Source organism: Stegastes partitus, unplaced genomic scaffold (genome assembly GCF_000690725.1).
Source record: "Stegastes partitus isolate 25-593 unplaced genomic scaffold, Stegastes_partitus-1.0.2 Scaffold341, whole genome shotgun sequence".
Taxonomy (NCBI): domain Eukaryota; kingdom Metazoa; phylum Chordata; class Actinopteri; family Pomacentridae; genus Stegastes; species Stegastes partitus.
In genome coordinates, this window is record NW_007578072.1 from 384,373 (window position 1) to 408,450 (window position 24,078).

Below are 24,078 nucleotides of genomic sequence, written 5' to 3' on the forward strand. Positions count from 1 at the left end.
ATCAAATATTTAATGTCTTATCCTTAACTTTATATGCATGGGAGCAAACTCTCAGAAGATCAGAGGCTCTCTTCATATCTAATTTCTTTCATAATGAAACTGAAAATTGAAATCTTAACTTGCTGGCTTTGTACTCTGTCAACACACTGATGAGTGCACTAAGGTGTTTATCACCAAACGTATTTCAATCATGACAAGATAATGATGTTAATATGATAAACATTTTAAAAAAATAAGAGTGTGAAAAACTCAAAAGGCCCGTGCAATGACTAACATTTATACCCTACATTTAAAATTTGCAGCCAGGATTGGGACTCAATTTCCCAGCAGGCAGTGCTAGAAGTACGTCAGCGGATGACGCGGCTCTCAGCCAATCAGCTTCGTTCATTCACGGAACCCCGGTGGAAGAGGGAAGTTCAGTTTGTTTACATCGCGGGACGAAAAGCTCGTCTACTTGAGTGAAGACACGGAGAATGAATGAATATAGGTGACTTCTGCTCTGTGCACTTGTCAACTTAGTGACTGCGCGTTTCCCATTTACACGTAAGTCCAAATTTGAAGCCGCCGTAGCCTACAGTTGTGCGAATATAGCGGTATTAAGTTGCTAACAAGCTAATAGCTTTGCTCCTGGCGAAGAAGAGTGAAGATGAGTTCTAATGTTTTTCATTCACGGAACTGTAACATACACCGACTGACATACTGAAGTTGTTCTTTCGAGTTTTTAAAAAATATATCTTTACATTGAACTGACGTGTGTAACTCAATAAAGCAGAGTGGAGGAAACACTGGCATCCTGTGGTGTGGTGTAGTAATTGCACGTTTAGCTGAACGTGTGTGGAAACTACCAGGTAAATTCACTATTTTTCACTTTTCTCTTTACAAAGCCGCATTTTTTTAATGTGCGTTTTCTTTGTTATGTTTTAATACACACACACACACACACACACACACGCACCCAATTCTCTGTGTGTCTTAGAGGGTTTATGATTGAGACTGGGATCAGCAAAGGTACTATTTCTGAGGGGTCCAAATAGACTTGCTTCAGCTGCTCAGAAGTACATCACCAGTTTCTGTCTCATCCTTTCTAAAACACCCTTTGTGAGAAAAAGTTTTGTGCTTGAAGCAGCTATTTAATTATTGATTTGTCACTTGGGAAGTTGGGATTAGTTGAGCTAAAATTATTTGTTGAATTTGTTGATTGACTGAAAATGAATCTGCAGCTGTTTTAATAATTTAATACATGAAGTAGTTTCCCAGGGATAAATGCCAGGCACTCTCAGTTTCCAGCTTTTTAAAATTATGATTTGATAGTGTTCTTTGTCTTAAACTGATTATTTTAATATTTTTGCCTGACAAAGCAAGCAATGTAAAGGCTGTTGAAAATTGTGCAAGTGTTTATTTGTCTAATCAAGACACTGAACAAGCTGATTGTTCAGTGATGAAAGTGCATTCATTTACTGGCTAAGTTGTAAGTATTTTTGTGCAGATTTATGACACTTTGTGAACTAAGCCATTGATGAGTAATTAGTAATTAGTAATAACAATAATCATCAGTAAGGGGTTAGTTGGTGAGGTTGTGGGGTTGTTGCAAACTGCTGGGGCGGTTCACTTGCAGAACAGTTTTATCCAAAATCGCCAAAAAAGGTGTTATATGTTTAATAGTTGCATGAGATATACTGAGTAGGAAAATAATACCATATGATTCTCAATTTCTGTACGAATCAAACCATTTAGTGACCCATCATGTTCTTCCATGAATGCCTTTTTTTCAAAACAATGAAGAAATGTATTATTACATTAGTCTGAAGTGGTCAAAGATAACTGATCCTTTTGTGACTATGATTGAGACAGCCCATACATTAGTGTCATTTAATCCAGGTGTTCTTAAATATAACATACTGAAGCATACAGAAGTAAATTTGCAGAAAGTGATGTTTAACTGATTTGATTATACTGAAATAAAGTCAACAATCTTATAATTGGAACAGCAAACTCAGCGAAACCCAAAGTCCACAAGCTTAGTTTAACAAATCTTCAAAGATAATATTTGACCAGTCACATCTCGTTCCTGCTCCATAATGTGTTCAGCCAACACCAGAGCTGCTGACGAGTGTGTTTGTGCATGTACATATTTTCTCTGCCTGTGTGACATGCGTTTGCACCAACTGCTCGGAGTGTATTTGTGCCTGGGTATGTGCATGTAGCTGTCTGTGTGTCAGTGATTGTGGGTGAGACTGTCTGGTACTTATGTATTCAGCATGTACTTCTTTTGCACCTCTGCTTTACTAAAAACAGAGCCCCTAAGACACAAGTCAATAAGAGGCGTTTGTTCCTAATTTGGTTTGGCTTTTTTCCTCCTCGAAAATGAGTATTTATATATTCACATCAGCGAGCCATAGGGGCTTTCCAGCAGAGATGATGGCAAGACATTAAACAAATCGTGTGTAACGAGGTGATCATAAAACACAACCCTGTGGTGTCCCACACAGACCTGTCATTATGGCAAAAAACAACAAACACACACACACACACACACACACACACACCATTCTCAGGCTATATACAGACATGAAACACATCCTCACACACACGCTCATGATCTGCCCCCCACGTTTTTCTCTCCGTCTTCATAAAAGGCGAAGAATGTACTGTTTATTTCTCAGTAGGCTGTCGTGAATGTGTGAGAGAAGGCTTTATCGCCGGGAGCTTAAAAGTTTGATCATTAGATTGTGGTAATAAGAGGTTAACATAACTAGATGAACACACTTTGCCTCACTTTATTTTCAGCTTATTATTAATGCACTTATTATTGTATTAGCCACCTATGCTCTCATAGAAAGTCGTGTATCATGTGGACCACACATGCACATATTAGAGTAAAGCCCAGCAGTTACATTGACAGGTTCATAAGTGACACTGGTTTATATTATATATTTGGAATAGTGTATATTCTGACAGATATGTAAAGAGATTTTCTTTAAAAAATGTTTTATAAGTTGCGCTTTTACCCATATTTGTCCATTTCTTTTTTTAAATTCTGTTTTAAGAGTTATTTAGTTGCTTCAGTTTTGTACTTTTATTTATAGCTCAAAATTATTTCTTAGTAAATCCAGTTTCAGTTGGGCTTACAGGGTGAGAATGTGTTTGCTGATGACTTTCAAGTCTTATTTCAAGATTAGAAAAATTCAAATGATGATTTTCATGCTTTTCTTTGGCTTATGTCATAGAAAACTGAGTATCTTTGGGGTTTGGACTGTTGGTCCATTGTTTGTTTGTATTTTTGTTATTTTACTATTCAGGCACATCTCGTCTCATGAGTTGGTTGTGCCCTGTCGAGTTTTCTTGTAAACAAACTAAAATTCTGCTTTTATTCAAGCTTTCTAACCAGAACACATTGTGTGCATCCTTGCGGACAAACCAATGTCTTTGATGCATTCCATTCCACAAAGCATTTGCAAAGCGCATATTTTATGTTGCACATATTTTGAACCATGCACAGCCTTTATAGACAATGGTCAGTAAAATAGTGTGAAACAGACAAGAGGAGTGTTAATCATATTGCTCCTGGACATGCACATCAGTTTTGCACATGTGCATGATACAAATCAAGCAGGAACCAGTCATAAAAAGTGCTCCATATTCCTAAAAGTGTTCAAAAAACTCCAAAGAGTCATCATCATGTTGTTATGTGTTATTTGGAATCATTATATAAAGCCAGGATATCAAATGTAAAAATGTTGCCAATGCTTGGCCCTAATACCCACAAAATCAAAATGATAAAGAACAGATGATAAGATGCATTCTGTGTAATCCTTGGATCTGACAATAGTCTGCTTGTTTATCTTTCCTAGGATCTCGCCTAGCTCCCAAGTAAATTTGCCTGGACAAGCAGCCAAATGTCTGAGCTGCAGCCACTGAGCCAGCCCCAACAAACAGCAGAGCCCTTGTTAAATGTCCAGGAGATGCAGTTCTGGCTGGACAAAGCAGTGGCTTGGGGCCAGGCCGACAGTCCAGACACTCAGAAAGACACCTGCCTGCACTTGAACAGACTGAGGGATTTCCTCCAGCAACTTCTCACACACATCAACAACGTGGTAAGCACATGGAGCGAAAAGATGAGCCTGTATCCCCACAGCCAGTACCGTGTGAACTCTGTTACATTGCAAGTGTAGCTCTGAGATTTATGTTCTTGACAAATTCAGACAGCAGTGCTCCTACACTATATATCCTAGATGCCTGTTAGGTCTAATTAAATGCTCTGTATCCACTCAGACGCCTCTTTTACTGGCTCATCACACCTTGCCCAATGAAATAAATTAGAACAGTTAATCAATTAGGCTGAACAGCCAAGCAGTCGTCTGATTTATGGAGCACTAAGTTAATTCAAACATGAGCAAGTCTGGTACACATGCCCAAACATGCACACGCTCGCTCTCGGTCCGAGCCAGGGTTTGAACAGTGAGCCCAGCGTTGGTACGGTCCCGCTAACAGAAGCTGCTCTGTGCTGTGCAGAGGGCTGTGTATGTCTGGCTGGCAGCGCTGCAATGTTGAGTTAGTCAGGTAATAGCCGCATTGGGACCTCCAGCGCTAACCTAATGTATCCACATATCAGGTCCAGCAAATTTGGGAAGGGGGCAGAGGACAGGAGGGCTGCAGTACTGTGAGATCTCAGAGTTGCTGTGGTCATACCTCCTCGTTCCAGCTTTTTCTCCTCAGGCCTCTCTGTCTCGCTGCTTTCCCTAACCATTTTTTATATTCTTTTTCTCACATAAGGAATCTTTTTCTTGTTCGTCCTGCAGTCATGGCGCCGTCGCAAGTTTTAATTTGTGATGTTCTACACTCCATATGTTTTACTGTAGCACTTTTGTAATGGTTAGAATCAGTCCCAGTGTTTCTGTCTGTCTGCCTTACTTTCGACTTCCTCTTTGCTTTGGCAACTGGCCGTATATTTTTATAGATCAAGCACGGAGAGGCTATTATTTTTTTCTTTGTCTGTCTCTTTTTCTGTTAGCATTATTCTGGCTGTGCGTCATGCAGAGGTGTCAGTGTGTGTAGAGTGATGGAGCGCATACAAAGAAAGACACAAAGAAAAAGAATGGTATAGCTTAATTGGGTTGAAATCCTTTTTACTGGCAGTGGACTCATAAAAGACCAGCTGAGGATAGCCTGCTTCTTGGCAGCATTTTGCATCCTTTGATGACTTTACAACTTTCCTGTGGTTTATGGCCTAAAATGAGAAATACACGTAGTTATTGTTAATTTCCAGGTTTACACTTGGTGAGAACAGTGGAGGACATTTTTTAATATCACTATTGTCGTTCTTAATAGAATAGATTAATACCACTTACACACATCCGTCCACTCTGTATGAAACTAAATCTACCTGCAAGTACCTCTACAGCTTTGCTGTGCTGTATCTCATGAGTTCAAACTGTACAAACACTGAAGTGTAAAAAGAAAATGACAGTTTGCCGTGTTGCAGTGCGGTACGTGCCGGCCTGTTTCTAGGCCAGATGTAGTAACTTCTGGGAGTCGTACTATAACTGGGAGGTTGCCTGGCAACCGGTGGACATCTCAGAAAGTCACTGTGCCTTCCTGTATAATCACAAATTGACATTTTTACTTCTCGGTTTTTTTATGAGGATTATATAAAGGAGATCGTCAGCTGTGGGGGTGCTGATAATTGCAGTTTGGAAGGAGCCAGGCTAGCGGCTTCGCCCTGTTTTTAGTCTTAATACTGAGCTCAGCCATGCCTCTGTCTTCAGCTTTGTATTAAAAGAACAGATGTGTGAGTGGTATTGATTCTCATCTTGTGTCTCAACAAGTGCAATAACAAGCACGTTCTCCCAGTTGTAGAGCTATCCCTATCCAAAAAGTGTTTATCTATGAACACCTGCTATACTGTTGTACGGCGTGTCAGGTCCCCCTTTTTAATATAGTTGTTACACGACAGATGTAGCATTACATCACTCCTCAAAGGAAATGATCAAAAAATCCTGCAGCATTAAAGAAAGATTGATGGGATGTTGGATATTCAGCGATACATTCTTGGGATTATTCTCTGGCTATGCAAGACTACAATCAGGCCAATCTCCACAGTGCTGCAGCAGTATCGTCTGGCTGCTCCTTGTCATCATTCTGCTATAGGGGACAAACACGATAGCTTGTTTGTATTTCTTAAAACCAATCACAGTTGTCTTGGGTGGTGCTAAGCCCAGGAGGAGCCCAGGACTTATACCCAAGCCTACATCTGCTTGTGGCTCAGTGATGACAGAGACAGAGGTGTTACCTCACTGTTCTCTTTATTGTTGTCTATAAAGTTATCCTATTTGGCTCCTTAGCCAGTACTTAATCAGTCACTTCTGTCTGAGATGTCTGTCCCTAATCAAAACAAGACACATGGGCTCAAAACCTGATCATAATTAGGGACAATGTTGACAAGGGTTTCATGCTGATTTTGGACTGATAGTCAGTGATAGTTGATTTGATTTTTCATGCTTCATTCTTTCTTATGGACACTCCTGTAGTCACAAAACATCGTACATTAACTTTTGTAAATGAGCATTCCTTTTTAGTTGCATCAGCAACACAGGAATGCGTACGTGTACACACACGGACAACATTTACCAGACTGGTGGACTGATGGGAAGTCCAAGTGTGAGGGCTGTGTTTCAGACAACACTGGTGGTGTTGTTGGGCAAAGTGTGGGGCCATTTAGAGGAACTCCTCTTGGCCTATTACCACGATGCTTCCCATTAATGGTGATCTCATCCCCTCGAATGAGTCAAGTTGGTCTCCTTGACAGTCTGATGCTCTTATTAAACACAAAGGCCTAAAGCTTCCTCAACTTTTTTTTTTCTCCAAAGAAACAGTGCTTTGGAAATTTCCTCTTAAAATACTAAGAAATATTTTTCCCTGAGGACACAATGGACTCTGTGATTAATTAAAATACCGTACTGACTACTGGTGCAAGTATATATTTTGTAATAATATAATATGTCACTGAGGTTGGATGACAAGCCTGAAGAGAAAACATGATGCAAAAGAAATGTTTTGAACCTTAACAGTAAACTTATCTCTGTTTGTTTCTAATACAATGTCAGTGTTATTCCACATTTTAGGATCATGTGTGATCCACCACAACTTTTCCTGTGTGTACGTGGCCATTGGACTACAGCATTTATTTTCACTGTCAGTTAATGTGGTAATTATTTTCTTAGTCAATTGATTAGTTGAAGCTTAGAAGAAGCTTTGCTGTGTTCCAAGCCAATTGTCATGGTCTTATGGCATTTCAAAATACCAATTTACCCAGTTTTTATTGGTAAATGCTGTTGTTTTAACAACGTTTTACTTTATCTCATTATATCACAAGACATTAGCATTCATTTCCCAAACCAGTGTATCTTGTTATAATATGACAAGTTTGTTTGCTGCTACAAATGTCCATATTGTTATAAAAGAAAAAAACATCATTGTCTAAAGAGGCAGTGTTGTTCACATCACTCATATAATCTCTTATTTCTAGACTAATTATGTGCCTTAATCTTTGTGCGTGTTTAATGTCGGGAACTGAAAATGACTTGAAAATAACTTTGTACTGGTCATTGCGCTGCGTTAGCATACCGGACAGCAGATGTTATCACACAATGCCAGATACTGTAACTGACTTTAACTTAATCCCATTCACTTCAGCGCCTCCCCCTCTATAGGACCGTGCAGTGTCTGTTTAAGATCTGCCGACCCTTCCTGACAACATACTGTATCTCATGAGATGATATGCTTACATTTTGATGTATGTAAACTCAATAGCGTAAAATATTCAGTACAGAGTCCCATGTGTCCACTACCACTGTCACCATTTTACTTCAGTCTGAACCAGAGACCAAACACTGCTCTGGCTGTGCTGGGTCCACTCTCATACTTCAATTAAGTTTTGTGTTGCAGAATACTCATTTGTCCTTTGACTTCTCACTTAATCTACAAATTGTTTCATGCTAGTGAGCAGAATTGTCTTTGGTTGAGCAATAGCACGCTGCTTCAATTACAATTGTCATATGCCAGATTTTACTGTGTAGGATTTTCCAGCATCAAAGCTTTGATGTAGAGTTCAATTAACTCTGAGGTGAAATGTATCATATAGTCTGTTAATATGGGTTGAATAGTATGTGGTTCTATACATGCACATGCACGTGATTCATCCACACATGTGCAGACATGATTGCAAATTTAAGACATGCGTCACGTCTTTGATCTGTTTTCTTCACGTCCCAATGCGGTCATCGTATCGTAAAACCCTAATGCACTCTGTGTCGATGTATTAAACCCAGAAAAGTAATAAGACGGAACAATAAGAGCATCATACACCTGTTTATCTACGGTTATCCTGATTCAAAGATCATTTTGAAACTTCGTATTCAGACTGAAGGCTTTGGTGTCAGTCTCCATCTTGACCTATGTGTTCTTCCTGTGACTTGCACAGATGCAGATACTCTAATAAATTACATTCATGCAAAACATACAGTAACGTGCATGGTTTGGTCATAGCTAAATAGAAGTATTATTAGGGTTTATTTCGGCTGAGGTACCAGTTGCACCAGCTGTAAATCTTACCTTCTATGTAGCTATGGTCCGAAATAATAAAAACTATGACATGCTCCAGACTTACTTTTCACATAACCATGTCTTGATTTTTCCATTAATCATCCGGGGGAAATTGGAATTGAAAACTGAAAATGAATAGGAAGTCAGGATTAAAGTTTGTTCCAGTTCTTAATAGCACCGTCTGCTGTAGCTTAGAACCTCGCTGGGTGTTTTAATTGGCTGTTAAGTGAAGTAAATCACATGGTCTTTTATTTTGAGCTGGATAAACAAGCACAGACGCACACATACTTAAACCCTTACAGGTATAGCACGCTCCACCAGAGCCCTGTTCTGCACAGTGCTCTGTTTTCTGTATCTCTCACTGCTGACACTATGGAAGGAGTTGTGACCTGACCAAAACACAGGAAACAAAGGCGATGCATGAGCAATGTACTGTACACCTGTGGACGGGCCTGTTTTCGGCTCAGTTCATTAGGTACAGTTGGGACTGTTTGCGTCTTCTGGAGTTTTGTGTTGTGACACAGTGTTGCTCGGTTAAAAGAACGAGACAAAAGAGAATGAAATAAATGATGAGGTGTGAACATCTGTAATACAGGGAAATGATGGAAGATGATGTATTTGTTATACTGGCGCCACTTTTATCATATTTGTGTCTGATTATGTGCCAAATAGTAAAATTAAAAAAAAAAAAATGCTGTCATTGGGGTTTTACAGTATTCAAAATTAGAAATATGTACAGTATTAAATTATTTTTTATTCTCTTTGTCTTTCAGAGCTCCACGGCAGAAACCATGAAGAAGCTGCCTCTCTTAGGCCAGTTTTTGGGTCGGCTGTGCTGGAACCCTTATGTCACTGTGGGTGGTGAGTAAAGCTTTTAGACGAATTACATTCCATCAGCGGTGGTTTCGAAACTCTCCGATAGACAGACGTAATAATGGTGGTAATGATTCTGACGTGATGTGCGCGGTGTATTGTCTACAGATACGAGCAGGAGGCTGCTGCTCCAGTGCCTCTGGGGACTGTACTCGGAGCATCCAAGCAATGCTGTGGAAAGAAAAGCCAACCAGTGGATACGGGTAGGGACCGGACTCTCTGGTAATCTCAGTTAATGCAGAACTCAGGGAACAGTGATTAGTGCACAACAAAGACTCAGGCAGATTCAGTAAACTTACAATGCTGACTGCATTTACATACCACCTTAATTAAATCCCTTTTGTGTTCACTTTATCTTTGCATGTACTGTGCAGTGACTGTTAATCTACACAGCTGTTCTTCAGTTTAAACTGAATTTTAGGGGCCCATTTAAAGTAGAAATAGGGAAGGGTGGCCTGTTGGCCTTGTGGTTGAGGCAGCAGTTATAAACTACAGCATCCGTGGTTCAAATCCTGCTATCTTTTTACTGTTAGCTCGTCATTTCATAAAAAGTGAAAAAAATACTGCTTAAAAGCCAGACTGAGTATTATTTTATATACGGTCGTGCATAGAAGAGGACACAACGACGTCACACGCCGCGAGCGTGCTCAGTGTTTACTGAAGTAAATACAGATGGTAACAGTGGAGCGTATTTGCCACTTCCCCGCTGCTGCCACCGATGGTAGAAACAGAACTATGACCACTAACTAAACTAGCATCAGTAGCCAAGTACTGCCTGTACGTTCCAGCCACTTCCACCCCATCGGAGCGCTCCCAGATACAGGTGGCATAGGAGAAAAAAAATCGGATTTGGGTCACTTCAACCTGCTGTCTGAACGTATTTACCTTTGATGTCAACTGTGCACAAGTGCACCAGTCGGTTAGGCGTGAAATCCAGCAATGCGTAGTGTTCTAACAATACACTAGTTATTATAGCAACTATAAACAATAAGTATTAACAACAAATGAGCCTTCAAGCATCAAGACCTCCTTGTATCTCCGTCTTGACAGTGGTTTTACATTTAGTGTTGGATTATCGAGTCACGACTGTATTTTGATACCAGTCTGAATAGAATACTTCAGTTATGGCATGTGATGATCTTTGGTTTTTGTTTTTTGTTACCTCATGCTAAAATGTCTAAAATACATTTTTCTGGACTCAAAACAGCTGCACAAGAACTTTTCGTAAATAATTACGTGAATCAGGAGTTATCGTTTTAAATACCAACTTAACAAGATTATGAATGGGACCAAGCTATCAGTGCCAACTTGTGGTGCTTCTCCTTGTTGCTGCAGACAGAAGCAATGAAGTACATTCTTTGCTTTGGAAAGTCTGAAAAGATTATAAACAATGTTTTGGTCAAAGCTAGACATCGGCTTGTTTGGCTTTATGTAGCTTCTTATTTCATTTTTGGACAATGTGTGTCTGAAAAAACAAAAAAGCCAAATTCACAAGTTTAATTACTTGTCCAGCTGATTTAGAAACTTTTAATGGACTGTATTTGGCTTCATTATCGTTAGACTTCAGTCATCATTTAGATACGCTGGAGACAGAAACTTAACAGTATCTAGAACATTTATGGATGGATATTAGTTGTGCTTAGTTGTTCGTCTATTTTGTCATTTTTGGGCCAAATTTATTTGCTCTTTATGTCCTAATTATTTCTGGACAGACTTGACATACATATTATTTTGGCAGTTACACATTATTCTTTTAATATTCTTGAAAGAAACTTGTCTTTGACTGCCTTTAGGCTGCTAAAGGGATTTTCTGTCTAATTTACTTTAATAGGAGTTTGCTCGCCAGCTCTCTGTCTTGCCTCTCCATTTGGACGTGGATGACGAATGAAGCAGTCCGGGCCTCCGTTAGCCTGAGCCTTTCGTGCGCCAAACTGTAAAACTTATTTTTGAAAGCAAATTAAAATTGACTGTGTCACTGCCTCTTGTCACCAGAGAATGATCAGCCTTTATATTATCGCGAGCTGATCGCGCTCACTGTGTGTTCTCAAGGCGGCGCGCACACACAAAGGAGGGAAAGAGAACAGAGGGAAGAAAACATTCTGCAATCTTCAACTCTGAGAGGGTTCACACAGATGGCTTATGATAAACAATGTGGAACCTTCACATTTTTGCCAGATTAACTGTGTGTTTGTATTCTTTTGATTAATTTCTCATCTAATAAAACATCTTGCTAATTAAAACAGGGCCTTGAAAGTAAACCTTGAATTTGCCAGATGGTCTTTGACCCACGAGAGGGGAAGCGGAGTGCATGTGTGCGCGGTGGTGTTTGCGTCCGCGTGCTTTTGTGTGGGCATGTTTTGTGTATATGACGTGTGTGTGTAGAATGAGATTTGGTTAGGGTTAAATAGGTTCGATATAAGTGCTTGGTTACGTCTTTTCTGATGAACAGTTGCATTGATGTAGAGTGAAATGGTGATTTGATGAGCTAATAATAGGATTGATACTTGAATCAAGTCATTTTTAAGTAAAAATGTCCACGAATTCAGTTGTTCTAGTTTCAGAAATTTGGATATCTTGTGGTTCCCTTAGCATTCTGTGACAGTAAATCCAATATCTGTGTTTTTTTTTGTTTTTTTTTACTGTTGGTCAGACATAACAAGACTTTTTAAGATGCGACTATGACCTTACAAGGTTTGACTGTTTTCTGGAATTTTATAGGCGAAAGGATTAATTGATTAATCAAGAGACAAACTGACTGATTAATCAATAATAGTGGATTTTTTTTTGGCCTTTTTGCCTTTATTTAAGAGTGCAGTTGAGAGAGAGACAGGAAAGTTGGGGAGAGGAATTGGGGAAGGACCTGCTGAAAAGGGCCATGAGCGGGATTCGAACTCATGACCTCCGCCTCGGGGACTGTAGCCCCTGTACATGGGCGCCAGCTCAACCAGGTGAGCTATAGCGGCACCCATCAATATTAATATTAATAGCTAATTGCTGTACTATTCTTGCTAGAAGTTTAAAATCACACTCCAGTAGGTGCTGTATTTTCAGCATTTCATACTGCATGCTGCTTATTCGACCAGAGTCAAGTTCACTGGAGCCATTTGTGCTAAAATTGCGAGCATGTACTCCACACTAACGGTGCGCTCGTTGGAAAAAGTCAGAGCGCAAGTACAATAAACTCACAACCACCTCTGCAGCTTCTCCTTATTGTCTTTCCCTTGTCCCCCAAAGAAGCTTCCACTTACCACAAATGACAGCAATGGCGGGAAGCACAAAAAAGCCTTTTCCACCACAGCTCAGCCCGTCTGGGGGAGCAGGGCAGATGTATGGTTTTAGGCCAGAGATAGTCTGTCTCTGCCTCTGTGTCTCTGCCTGCGTCTGCGTTGTGTTGGGCTGCCTGTCCTGGAATGCAGAATGCAGCCTGTTTTCTGTTAGCCCTGTCTGATCTTGCTCCCCAACATTGTTTTCTCACTGCTTCCATAATAAACTGAGGGTCTGGTGCTAAGTGGCACCTAAATTCTGCATTTTTTTTGCTGTAAGTTTGTGCATATGCTTGCACATGTTTCTGAGTATTACATGTGTTTTTCTGCTACTGTATATATTGTTAGTAACCACATATATTTTTCTCATTATATCATGTTAGTGCATTGACTATTTTGTCTTTTATGCCTTATGTTTTTGCTTCAGCCCTCCCCGTCTGCTTCTGCTCTCCACATCTGAGCGTTCTCGCTGGGTTTGATGAATTCTGGGTACAGCCACATAGCTGCAGGCTCTGTCAGATAGTCATTAACTCAATTGGTCTGTTTCTCAACATCCTGTACCAGCAGAGGGACCACACAGTGCTGCAGTAACATGGCATGATCTTTGAGGAGATGACAGATAAATAAAAGCATGAGAGCATAATATTAGAGGGTGAGAGGACGAGCCGTTTGATAGCTTAATCTTTGATGTGTCGAGTCACCATAGTGCAGTGACTCCAACAAGGCGAACCACAGGTAGACCCCTGGAGCCACTGTGGCTGCTTTTTAGTTCGAAAACATATCTCTTACTTATTGGTGCAAGTTGGCTGCTCGTCTCGCTGTGTGTTTATTTGAAGATGGAAGTGGTTTTTATCACAATAACGCTCCCCCTTTTATCTTTCTGATTCTTCTTGGGTGTCACTGCCCGACCGACTGAAATCATCTTTTATATTTGCTTTTAAATTTTGAGGAATGTTCTTATTTCTCATCTTTTTTTTGTTGTCTCCGTACGCAAGCGGGAATATAAAATGACGATACAGGCTGCACACATGCTGAGTGGATGCATACATTTAGTATTTATATATATTTTTGATTAATTATGATGTTAAGGAACTTCTAAACTAGCTTTCAACAAAGTTTTTCAAAATCTCCCACTATCCCTTTAATCTCCCAAGCTTGAAGAAACACGACTGTGATGCCATTTCTAATAATTACTTTCAGACTTTGCATTCAAATCTAACATTTTTGCTTTGCTTTTCATTTTAAAGCACAATTTATGACCCAGATGTAAAAGAAAGAAGAAAAAAAAATGGCTCCAATCAAAAAACGAGACAGTGAATTGAAAACTGCTGTCACTCCCAAGAGCTAATACTAAGCAAAACTAAATCAAATTATGAGTGTTTTGTCACACCGTTGAAAGGCTGTTTACATCAGTGTTATGTGGCTGAATAACACTCAAGAGCATCTTCAAATTTATGGGGTCAAACATTATGTATTGGTCCTTTTGTTTTTAGTGGGGGAAAAAAAGTGTTTCTATTATTAAATCTGAGCAACCAGTGCACCAGTTTTGAACACAACTGCTTCTAACTTTACTGTTTTCTCTGATCAGCCTGTTATCCTTCATTTCATCTCCTTTTTTTGTTTTTTTGTCTTCGCTGTTTTGACCATCTGAGGCTATACTTGAGTCTTTCGCTGGTTTTGGGAGAATTCAATCATAGCTTAGTAATTGTTAACAGACACCCATCAAAAACAACCCAACTCTTTGCCTTGTGCATTTTTCTACATCCTCTGTTTTAATTTTAGATTTATGGAGGGATAATTTCTATGGCAGCAGCCTGTCCGTGTCCCCAGAGCCAACTCGGTCGTTGTTTTCTGTGAGAAAGATGACTTTTGACCTAAAGTATTTGCCATCCATCTATCCGTTTGCCCTTCATCCCATTCCTCCGGTGACCACACCCTTTTTTTTCCCCAAATGCAGCCATCGTAGCGCGTTCCAGTCTCTCTCTGATATTTCCTTCTTCCTTCCCCTCTCATCCCCCCAGCCCCGCTGAGCCTCCTTACCAGGGGTGGGATAAGTGTGATTGGTTTTGTGTGCATTCAATGTGCAGGGTTTGAGGGCTCTCAGATGGTAGTGATTGGGGTTGTTTTGTGAGACTATGTGGAGGGTAAGCATCTTAGCGTGCTGTAGGGCCTGGCCAAAGAAACCACACAGCTCCACGAACAGCACTGCAGCACTCCCCTGCCTTGGATGTTTTGTTTTTTTCTTTTCTCTCTTCATGTTTTTTGCCCTCTTTTTCGACAAATTGCGCCTCTCTCGATCTCTTTTTCTTCTCGTCTCTCGTTGAGCCCCCATTTATCTGTAGTCTGAAAGGGGATTTGTACTTTTTTAGTCTACTCTTAGTGGTGTGGACGTTTCAGTGCTTTCGGTTCATCGCAGTTGTAAAAACAGATGTGCGCTTAAGATGTGAAGCCTCGGTTGTTTCTGTTGGATCTCGCTCTCCATCTTGTGCCAGTGAGTCAACTCGGTGGTCAAATGGAGAAGATTGTTTCTAAGGTTTAAATCAATCCCTAATTTAATGTTATAGGTTTTGGGGTTTTCATAGCACATCGGATTGAATTATAATGAAGAAAATTCTTGTCAAACATTCAGTATATTAATCATTACACCACTGAGTGCTGTGTGGCAATATTTTTGGTTTTTTGACAATACTGAAAGTAAGGCAAGCCAATGTGTCTCAACCCTTCGCCTGCCGCAACATATTTATTTTATTTGCTGAGAAAAAAAACATCCATTTTCACAGCCTCTGTTTTTTTCTTTTTGAAAATGTTTCGAGAGCCGACGCTGAAACATTATTGCTTACAGTTCGAGCGCCGTGTTCCCTCTCTTTGTTCCTTCGTTATGACTAGCGTTTCTCACAGACGCGAATCAGCTGAGTTTATTAGTCTAGTTTATCAGTGTATGATGAGGCCCCTTTTAAAAAATTCTTGTAAAACACCACGGCTCTCTGTAACAAAGAACGTTCGTTTGTGAAGTCGCTCATATGCTGTCCATACATTCTCACTTACCGGAATACCTTTTCTCCACTCATGTGGTTCAAATGATGTAAACAGAGTCATCCTATATTCCAGTAACTCATTAGCTTTGATGTTATGGATCTTGGGATTTTGGGGGCAGATTGTATCAAAGTCCTGTCCACTTTTATAGATATACACATAAAGCACTAATATTCTGCTGCTCTCCCACAGAAAGTGTTGTGTCAGCTCGCCACAGAGGAAGACGATGATGTAGCACAGGCGCTAACGAAGCGCATGGGTGTACCAGCTCAAGAGTACCACCTCAAAGTCCTGGCAAAGGTATTGTCTTTGCATTTCTGTTGGTTTAATTCTCACCAATACTGACTGTTAAATTGCACTATTTGCTGCGTTTCAGATGGTGGCGCTGCAGCAGGAAACCATCAGAAAGAGCTGCTGTTCTCTGAGCGGCATTAATCAGAGGTAAACATAACTGTCACGCAGTCCCAGTGGAAACCAGAGCTGCAGTGATTACATTCATAAATAATTAATCTGCTAATTATTTTGTAGATTTTTATTGGTACATGAAATGTCAAGAAATAGCAGCCGTGACAAAAAGCAGCCGTCACAGTTTCCCAGAAGAGGTAATGTCTTCATGTGTTTTTTTGACAGACCAGAACCCCAAAATAATAATCGAGCAGTGAAATAAAACAGAGAAAATCAGCAAATTCCTCCATTTAAAAAGGTTGTAATCACAATATTCGTGAATGTATCACTACAGCTCTGGTGGAAATCGACTTTAACAGCAGATTGTTAACTCACAGTGTTATAATAAGCTTGCAAAGTGGGAAGTAGTGTCGGTATGCGTGCACCATTCTTCATGTACAAGCTGAAGTCTATTTGAACCAGATAAGGCGTTTAAAGTACAGATATAACACATTTTTCTGGAAAGGATCAAACACATTAAGGTCCACCAGATGAATGGATTCCTGTCTTATCTGTCTTCATAATACGGCTCCTTTTCATGTTAAGCATAAAAATGAACATGACTTATTCCATGCAGGTGTTCGTGTGACAGTATTCTGGCTACATCAGAGGCTTGCGTTCACCTCATCGCTTGTCCCGAGGCTTCTCCTCTCGTCGGTGCGTTACTACAGCGGCCAGTGACTTGTGTCAAAGAAGCTCTCAGCGAAAACTTCCTGGACGCCCTGGGTTCTTCCTGCTCAAGGTAAGGCGACACTACCGGACTTAGGTGTGGAGTCCCATGAACACAATGGATGTAAAAATGATGATAGCTGTCAGAAATCTCAATTCACTGCTCACTCCAGAGTAAACTAGTGTATAGGGAGAAGTATTGTAGACACACTGAGACCGATTTTTGAGTCGTGTCCAAACATATCATCTAGAATTTGTTTGGTGATATATTCAGTGATGTCAGACAGAAGATACAGTTTGTAATAATGTGCTATGATATCAATTAATCAGTGCTGTTTTTTCTCTTTCCAGCCAGGGCTTGTCATTAGATGAGCAGGCCTCAGTCTCTTTGTGGTATCGCTGCCTCCCCAGCCTGGAAGAGGCAGTTCTCAGTCTGCTGGAGTCTGTTACTAACACAGCGTCAACACCACAGAAGCTCCAGCTGCAAGTAGCACAGTCACTGCTGGTGGGTTGTTTTTTTTTTAAATGAGGAATTCATCTTTTTATCTATCAGGATTTGAAACTACTTCAGTGTAGGGCTACAACTAACCTCACACTTCTTTTTGTTGTTGATTAATTTGCTCCTTATTGTCCTGCTTAATTTCATAGTGGATAAAATTGTGAATAATCCTCATCGCTATTCATCAGAGCCCAAACGATAGAGACAGCTCGCAGTGAGAGAAAAAACAGAACACAAGAACAGAACACTGCTGTTTGCATTTTTTTGCTCGTGAAAAAACAGTTAGCAGTTATCAAAGTAATTGCTGATTTATTTCCTTCCATTAGCTAATCAGTTAATCGGCTAATTGATTCATTAATTAACCGATACGTTTGTTGTATAACACAGATGTCTGGCTTTGTTTTAAACTTAGCTTTTTACAAGCAATGGTTTTAATCTTGTACTTTATTTACCTCATAAAGAACTATTCTGGCAGCACCATTAATGGCGGGAAGTGCCGGCCAATCCGAAAAAGGCCAAACTCCTCTGTACTGTATTTAGAGAGCGGAAATTGCCATCAAATGTGCATCTAAGTGCATCTGAGGTGTCTGAGAAAAGTATCTAACATCCACTTGTGACACCGCCGAATAAGAAATGCGTCTCGTCTTTCATCTTGACATTTGATGAGAAATGTGCAGACTGCTGTGCCATTATGCTTTGGCATTTTACTGCTGCACGAATTGGCAGTGGGTACGAGTGTTGATAAATTAGTGATATACTGCTGCTGTTAAATGAGTTTGTTATGTACAAAGTTTGACTCATCTGCCCTGAATTATACTGTCTCGCATTAGAAACCGTTGCACACGCCATATGTGTTTGGCCCCACTTTGAAATGCTTTGTAAACTGTGAAACCAAATCGATTGAATATAGGCTCTGCTTTTTTTAAAAATGTATTTATTATGAGGTACGTAGCTGTGCTGTTTTCGTATGCATAGCTCTGGGATATGTTCCTGTGCTTTTTTGGTGTGTCTTTATTGACTGTTTTTGCCTGGCTAACTCACACCATTTGGCTTTGCTCTGCATGCATCTCACATAATTTGGCGAGCACTAAACCGCATCTCACATCATTTGGCTTGTGCTACACAGTCTTAACTGTGCTGGGTAAGTACTGAACTCTCTGTCACTTGAGTCCTTGGCCACTCCTCACTTCATATAATTTAAGATCGTGCCCAGTTCAAAAGTCAGATGTGATTCTTGATTTATAGATTGCTATGACTGATTATGGAAGACGATGTTGTCATTACTACAATGCAATCAGAAAATACCAGCGGTGAGTTGTAGTCTTTTAGCTTGGCCAGCAGCTGCTGCTTCTCTATCCCACAATGGGAACTTGTTTAACAAATTGTTGTAGCTGCTAAAAGAAGTACGGATAACAGTAAAATAATCGAAAGTGTCACTAAAATTACACAATTCAGGAACACTCAGTCAAAACACAGAAATTAGATACAGCGCTGTCGACCAGAATCTAAAGCTGTCTCTGAAGTAGACGTGTTTTCTACCTATTGTTTGTACCAAATGCCTGCATAGATAAACTGCCTTGCGTGCTCCTTACGAATGGCACCTTGTTTACCTCAGTTGCTGATTGCGTTCTCCTTGGTAGCTATACATGTCAGTGAAACTCAAGTATGAAACCAAAAGTTACCTGCCACTTTCCTCCAATTAACCCAGGTAAAGTTTGTCAGTTGTGTCGCTCTTGTTTTTCCAGAGTGATGGTCCACTTGAGCTGTGTACATAACAGGATAGCGAAGGACACTTTTTTGGTTTAGGAACTGTTCTCAAAAAATTAAGATGGATTGGAACACACTGGTGTGTATGGATATGGATTACTAACACTGCATGCACAGAAATATCCTGACTGTTGATTGCGCTTGATTCCATCGTCTTGAGTTTGTGGGAGCTACAGTGTTGGAAAGAGGAGTTCTGTAAACAGTTGAAGCAACTCTTTGTATGTGTGAGAGTGAGAGGAAAACAGAATGACAATGGTAGACTGTTTATTTCTCCGTCCCAACATGGATCTACAATGATATGGAAAGGTTTGGGAACCCCAAGGTAAACTATTAATGTTAAGGCCTTTTTTCTTTTTCTTTTTTTTTTTTTTTTGCTGCTGCAGGGATTTTTAGTTATCCTTTTTCAATCAAATCAACAAAATATGCAATCCTGTAAAGGCCAGGGGTGCCCACACATTTTCATACAACTGTCTGTTTTCACCCATCAACTTACAAGGTTATACATATATACATATACTTGTAAACACTATGCATATCATGGCATGATCTAAATGGTCTAAAATCTCCAATGAGTCTTATAACCCCTAATTTGTTGTGATGGAGTCATTGAAACACATGTCTTTGTCATAAATCAGTCATGCATTTTGGTTCTTTCAAAGATATATCATAGGTCTTCTGGAAATATGACAAAATCTGCAGGGTAAAAAATATACATACAGCCACTGGAAGTATCTGTTTTGGTGATGTAGAAAGCAATGTTCAAATGTTCTTAGTGGCATGTCCTTCTAACTTAAGTGATTGCAATTTTACTACAGCTGCTGTCTTCTCTGAGCTGATTTAATTATGGCCCATTTGATACGCCCATAAAGCAAATCATTGACTTGAACAAGTCAGCAAAGTCAATTGGAACCATTTCAAAGCCGTTACAGTTTTCAAAATCAGCCAATCAATCAATCAACCATTCAATTAGCGTCTGCTAGAAAACAGGTCAGTGTCAACAGTCAAGCGTGTTTTACGTCGCCACGAGCTGAGAGGCTGCCGTGCAGGAAGGAAGCCCTTCCTGTAAAAGACATCTTCAGGATCAACTGAAGTTTGCTGCTGATCACATGGACAAAGACAATTCTGGTGGAAAGTTCTGTGGTCTGTTGAAACAAAAATTGAGCTACTTGGCCAAAATGACCAGAAAAACGTTCAGAGCAGAGAAGCTGAGGCCCAAACCCTAAGAACAGCCTGCCTACCATCAAGCATGGTGGTGGTAGTATTATGCTCTGGGGCTGTTTTGCTGTCAGTGGAACTGGTGCTTTACACTCAGTAAATGGAATAATGAAGAAGGATAGTTACTTTCTTGTGGAAAACCTAAAATCATCACCCAAAAGGTCTTGGACACAGTTGGATTTTCTAACAAGACAACAAACCCCAACACACATCAAAAAAAGGTGAAGAAATAAATCAGGGTAGAATTAAGGTTTCAGACATCCATCCATCCATCCATCCATCCATAATCTATACACCGCTTAATCCTCACTAGGGTCACAGGGGGCTAGAGCCTATCCCAGCTGACTTTGGGTGAAGGCAGGGGAGAACCTGGAGAGAACCCACGCTGCACGGGGAGAACATACAAACTCCACACAGAAAGCTCCCGGGTGTCCTCAGCAGGATGCGAACCAGCGAGCATCTTGCTGCGAGGCAATGGTGCTAACCACCGAGTCACCTTGCAGCCCAGGTTTCAGACAGGCCTCCGTAAGGTCCTGACTTAAACCCCATCAGAAACCTGTGGACTGTGATGAAGAAACAAATCTGTGTATGACAGCCAGCAAAATTAGTTGAACTGCACCAATGCTGACAAGAGGAGTGGTTAAAGATACAACCAGATGCTTGTGGATGACGACCGAAAGCACCAAGAGACATTAAACCAAAAGTTATAATTGCTATGTATTCGATTTTTTCGTAATTCCACAAGAGCTATAATAAATGTATGAAAGAACCAGAATGCATGATTGTGTTTTATGACATAATCGTATGTGTTTCAGTGACATCATCATGGAAAATGAAGAGTTAAAGGAGTCACTGGGAACTCCAGTCTGCCATGATACACGTGGTCTTTACAAGTATATGTACACTTTTGTTTAGAACAGTATATGCATGCAAACCTTAACACACGCCGGCAGTTGCCATGCGTTTGTTTATGATATTACATCTGGTACAGGGTGTCTGTCATTAAGAGCTTGGAAGGTATACGTTTCGGTTTCACTTAGCCTTGAGGTTGTTTAGATGTCAGATGTGTGTTTCGTCCAAGTGTCCGTGCAGACGAATCTCTGTTGGGACACACATACGAGACCAAATAATGTGAGACGTGTGAGCAGACTGGCTTGTCTCTCTCCTCACCTCCCTTTCACTGACTTGTTTAAACTACAATCAAAAATGGGAAACATGAAATTAGGCTCACATTCCTCATTTTGGCTTGTCCCACCCCCCCGTGATCCAGTGAGAAACTCAGGCCCAATAACAATAAACGCTCACTTCCTGGGCCTGACTGCCAAAAACAGGATGTTTGTTGCGTGCTGTAATTGACCCTCCTTGAAGTGTTAGTGGTAAGGTATGGAGGAGGATGCTAAGAAAAAAAAAAAACATCTGTTTTCACTAGGAGGAACCATGACAGTTCACATGCATGCATGCACGCTGGCATGCAACCCGCATATGCAGATGTACACTGTTGTACATAACCGTATGCCAACATATTTCTCGTGCCCACGCAAACAGTCGCATATAAAGTCTGCTTTGTTTGATTAATGCCGTTTTCTAGACTGCGAGGGCAAAACAGACGTGTCAAAAATGAAGATAAAAGCAGCTGCTTTCGATTTTTTGACGTTGTAATGACGCCATACGGACACTTGGTGGGGCTGTTTCATTTTGCAATGATTGTAATTACTCTCTGGCCCTTGTGCAGGTAGAAGTGTGTCTGGACTGGAGGGAAAATGCCTTCAGCCTCAAACAGATTGGAGAATATTGGTACATATTTACCATTACAGTCCACCAATATGCCATTTATATTTTGCACTGTTGACACAAAAGGCAGCTTTTTAATTGGCTGTGAGTAAATCAAATGCATTAAAAAAAAACTTGTTTGTTGTCTACCGTGTCACTTATTTGTGTAGGAGTAAAGCCTGTAAGGTAGGCGGCATGTCCTCCTCCTATAGTGAAGCACATGTCCTTATATAAGTGGGGTGTTGGTGGAGGCGAGGGGGGTAATTAGGGACTAGAAGATATGAACAGTACAGCTGTTAAATGTTTGCGCTGGGGCGTTTTAGAATGTGTTAAATCTAAAACACATGATGAGTGTGCATTAGGAGGAGATGAGAAAGTAAGTGAGTCTGTGGGTGTGTGAAGGAACGACTGACAGAGTGGTAAACTGAGTGTTTAATGGGGAAGGAGTGAGAACAGGGATGAACCGAGGCGAAAGAGCGGGAGGTTTCTAGATGATGCAACAGTGACACCCAGTGGTTCATATTCTATCATCCTCTCTAAGCCGTTTTAGTGAAATACGATCTTTTTTAATTCATTATCATCTGTATTTTCAGTCCTTTGTGCATTGTTTGTGTTTGATCTTAGTATCTATGAAGCTGTATGATTTGTATTTTGTGTGTTTCAGCCTAAAGCTTGTGCTCAACACAGCTCCATGTTCCTGGTTGTGAATGACATCTTCAGGTGAGTGTTGGACTGGTGCGTCATGTCGAGGTCGCCGCGACATTCATGTGTGCGACTGTTTTTGTAGTTGATGTAATATATATGAGCTTGATGATATGGAATAGTGAGAGTGCCAGATTAAAAAAATAAATCAATAAAAGAATAAAAAAAATAAAAGTGGAAATAAAAAGAAGAATAAAAATAATAATACTTTATTTATTATTATTATTTTATTTTTTTAATTTCTTTATTTTTTTAAATTATTTTTATTTTTTTAAATTATTTTTTAAGTATTTTTTAAATTATTTTTTCTTTCTTTCTTTCTTTTTTGCTTTTAAAGCGACATTTAATTTAAAGTGACTTTTTGTCTTTTTTTTTTTGCTTTTGAAATATGTATTTCTATATGTTTATTTGCAGATTCTCTTAATACGTTGTGATGGAATACACCAGAATTGTGTGTGTGTGTCTCTGGCAGGTCCATCCTTAAGCAAGCTGAAGGAAATGAGTCTATTAAGTCACTTATCCAAACCTTTACCAGGTGTTTCCTGCGGGAGCTGGCACTGCTGCAGCCCCAGGTAGGCCTTGTTATTTAAAAAGACCTGAAAATCTCACATGAATATCGACTCTCACATCTGAAATTAAATCGCCTATTTTTTGCTGGTTAATTGATTAATCATTAGTTCATGAAATAATAGAATATAGCCGATGATGCACGTTCTAGTTCCCCAAAGTGCAAATTTACATATTTAAATTTCTCGTTTGTTCCAACCATCAGTCCAAAACCCCGAGCGACTCAGTTTACTATCATGTGAAATTAAGAAAAGCAGCAAATATCCTTACTATAAATGATAAAACAAGCATATTTTTGCATTTTCATTTTAAAAGTCATAGCAGTTACTTGATTATTGGACTTGGAGCAGATGAATTTTATGTCGGTCGGTTATCAACAAATTTTTTTGACTCTTGCAAAATAAAGTTTTACGTTTCGTGAAATGATCATTATGTGGAGAGAAACAATAAAAATCCATGTTTTATTGTCTCTACAGTCCACCGCTACGCTGCGTTAGGCACAGCTTCGGTTTTAGGTGATGGAGGCCAGAATATTTCGGTCGGAGTCGATACAAGCAGCAGAGACACTCCATTAGGCATGTTCACCCCATGTGTAAACATTTTGGGGACATTTGGATAACTGTTTTCATCAGGATGCTACAGTTTTAAGGATAATGCTGATCATTTTAGGTATTT

The 24,078-nt window shown here is 40.0% G+C and overlaps 1 protein-coding gene across 1 annotated transcript in view; it reads left to right on the plus strand.

Moving 5' to 3' along the window:
- Window positions 1-493: 493 nt before the first annotated feature.
- The window catches only part of fancc (FA complementation group C), a 31,858-nt gene continuing 8,273 nt past the window's right edge, over window positions 494-24,078 (plus strand). The window contains exons 1-10 of the mRNA XM_008284051.1: window positions 494-543; window positions 3,852-4,094; window positions 9,375-9,462; window positions 9,583-9,677; window positions 15,963-16,070; window positions 16,147-16,211; window positions 16,792-16,956; window positions 17,235-17,388; window positions 22,799-22,854; window positions 23,309-23,408. Of these exons, the coding sequence (XP_008282273.1) occupies window positions 3,897-4,094; window positions 9,375-9,462; window positions 9,583-9,677; window positions 15,963-16,070; window positions 16,147-16,211; window positions 16,792-16,956; window positions 17,235-17,388; window positions 22,799-22,854; window positions 23,309-23,408 (1,029 nt within the window). The 5' untranslated portion in view covers window positions 494-543; window positions 3,852-3,896. The remainder of the gene's footprint in view (window positions 544-3,851; window positions 4,095-9,374; window positions 9,463-9,582; window positions 9,678-15,962; window positions 16,071-16,146; window positions 16,212-16,791; window positions 16,957-17,234; window positions 17,389-22,798; window positions 22,855-23,308; window positions 23,409-24,078) is intronic.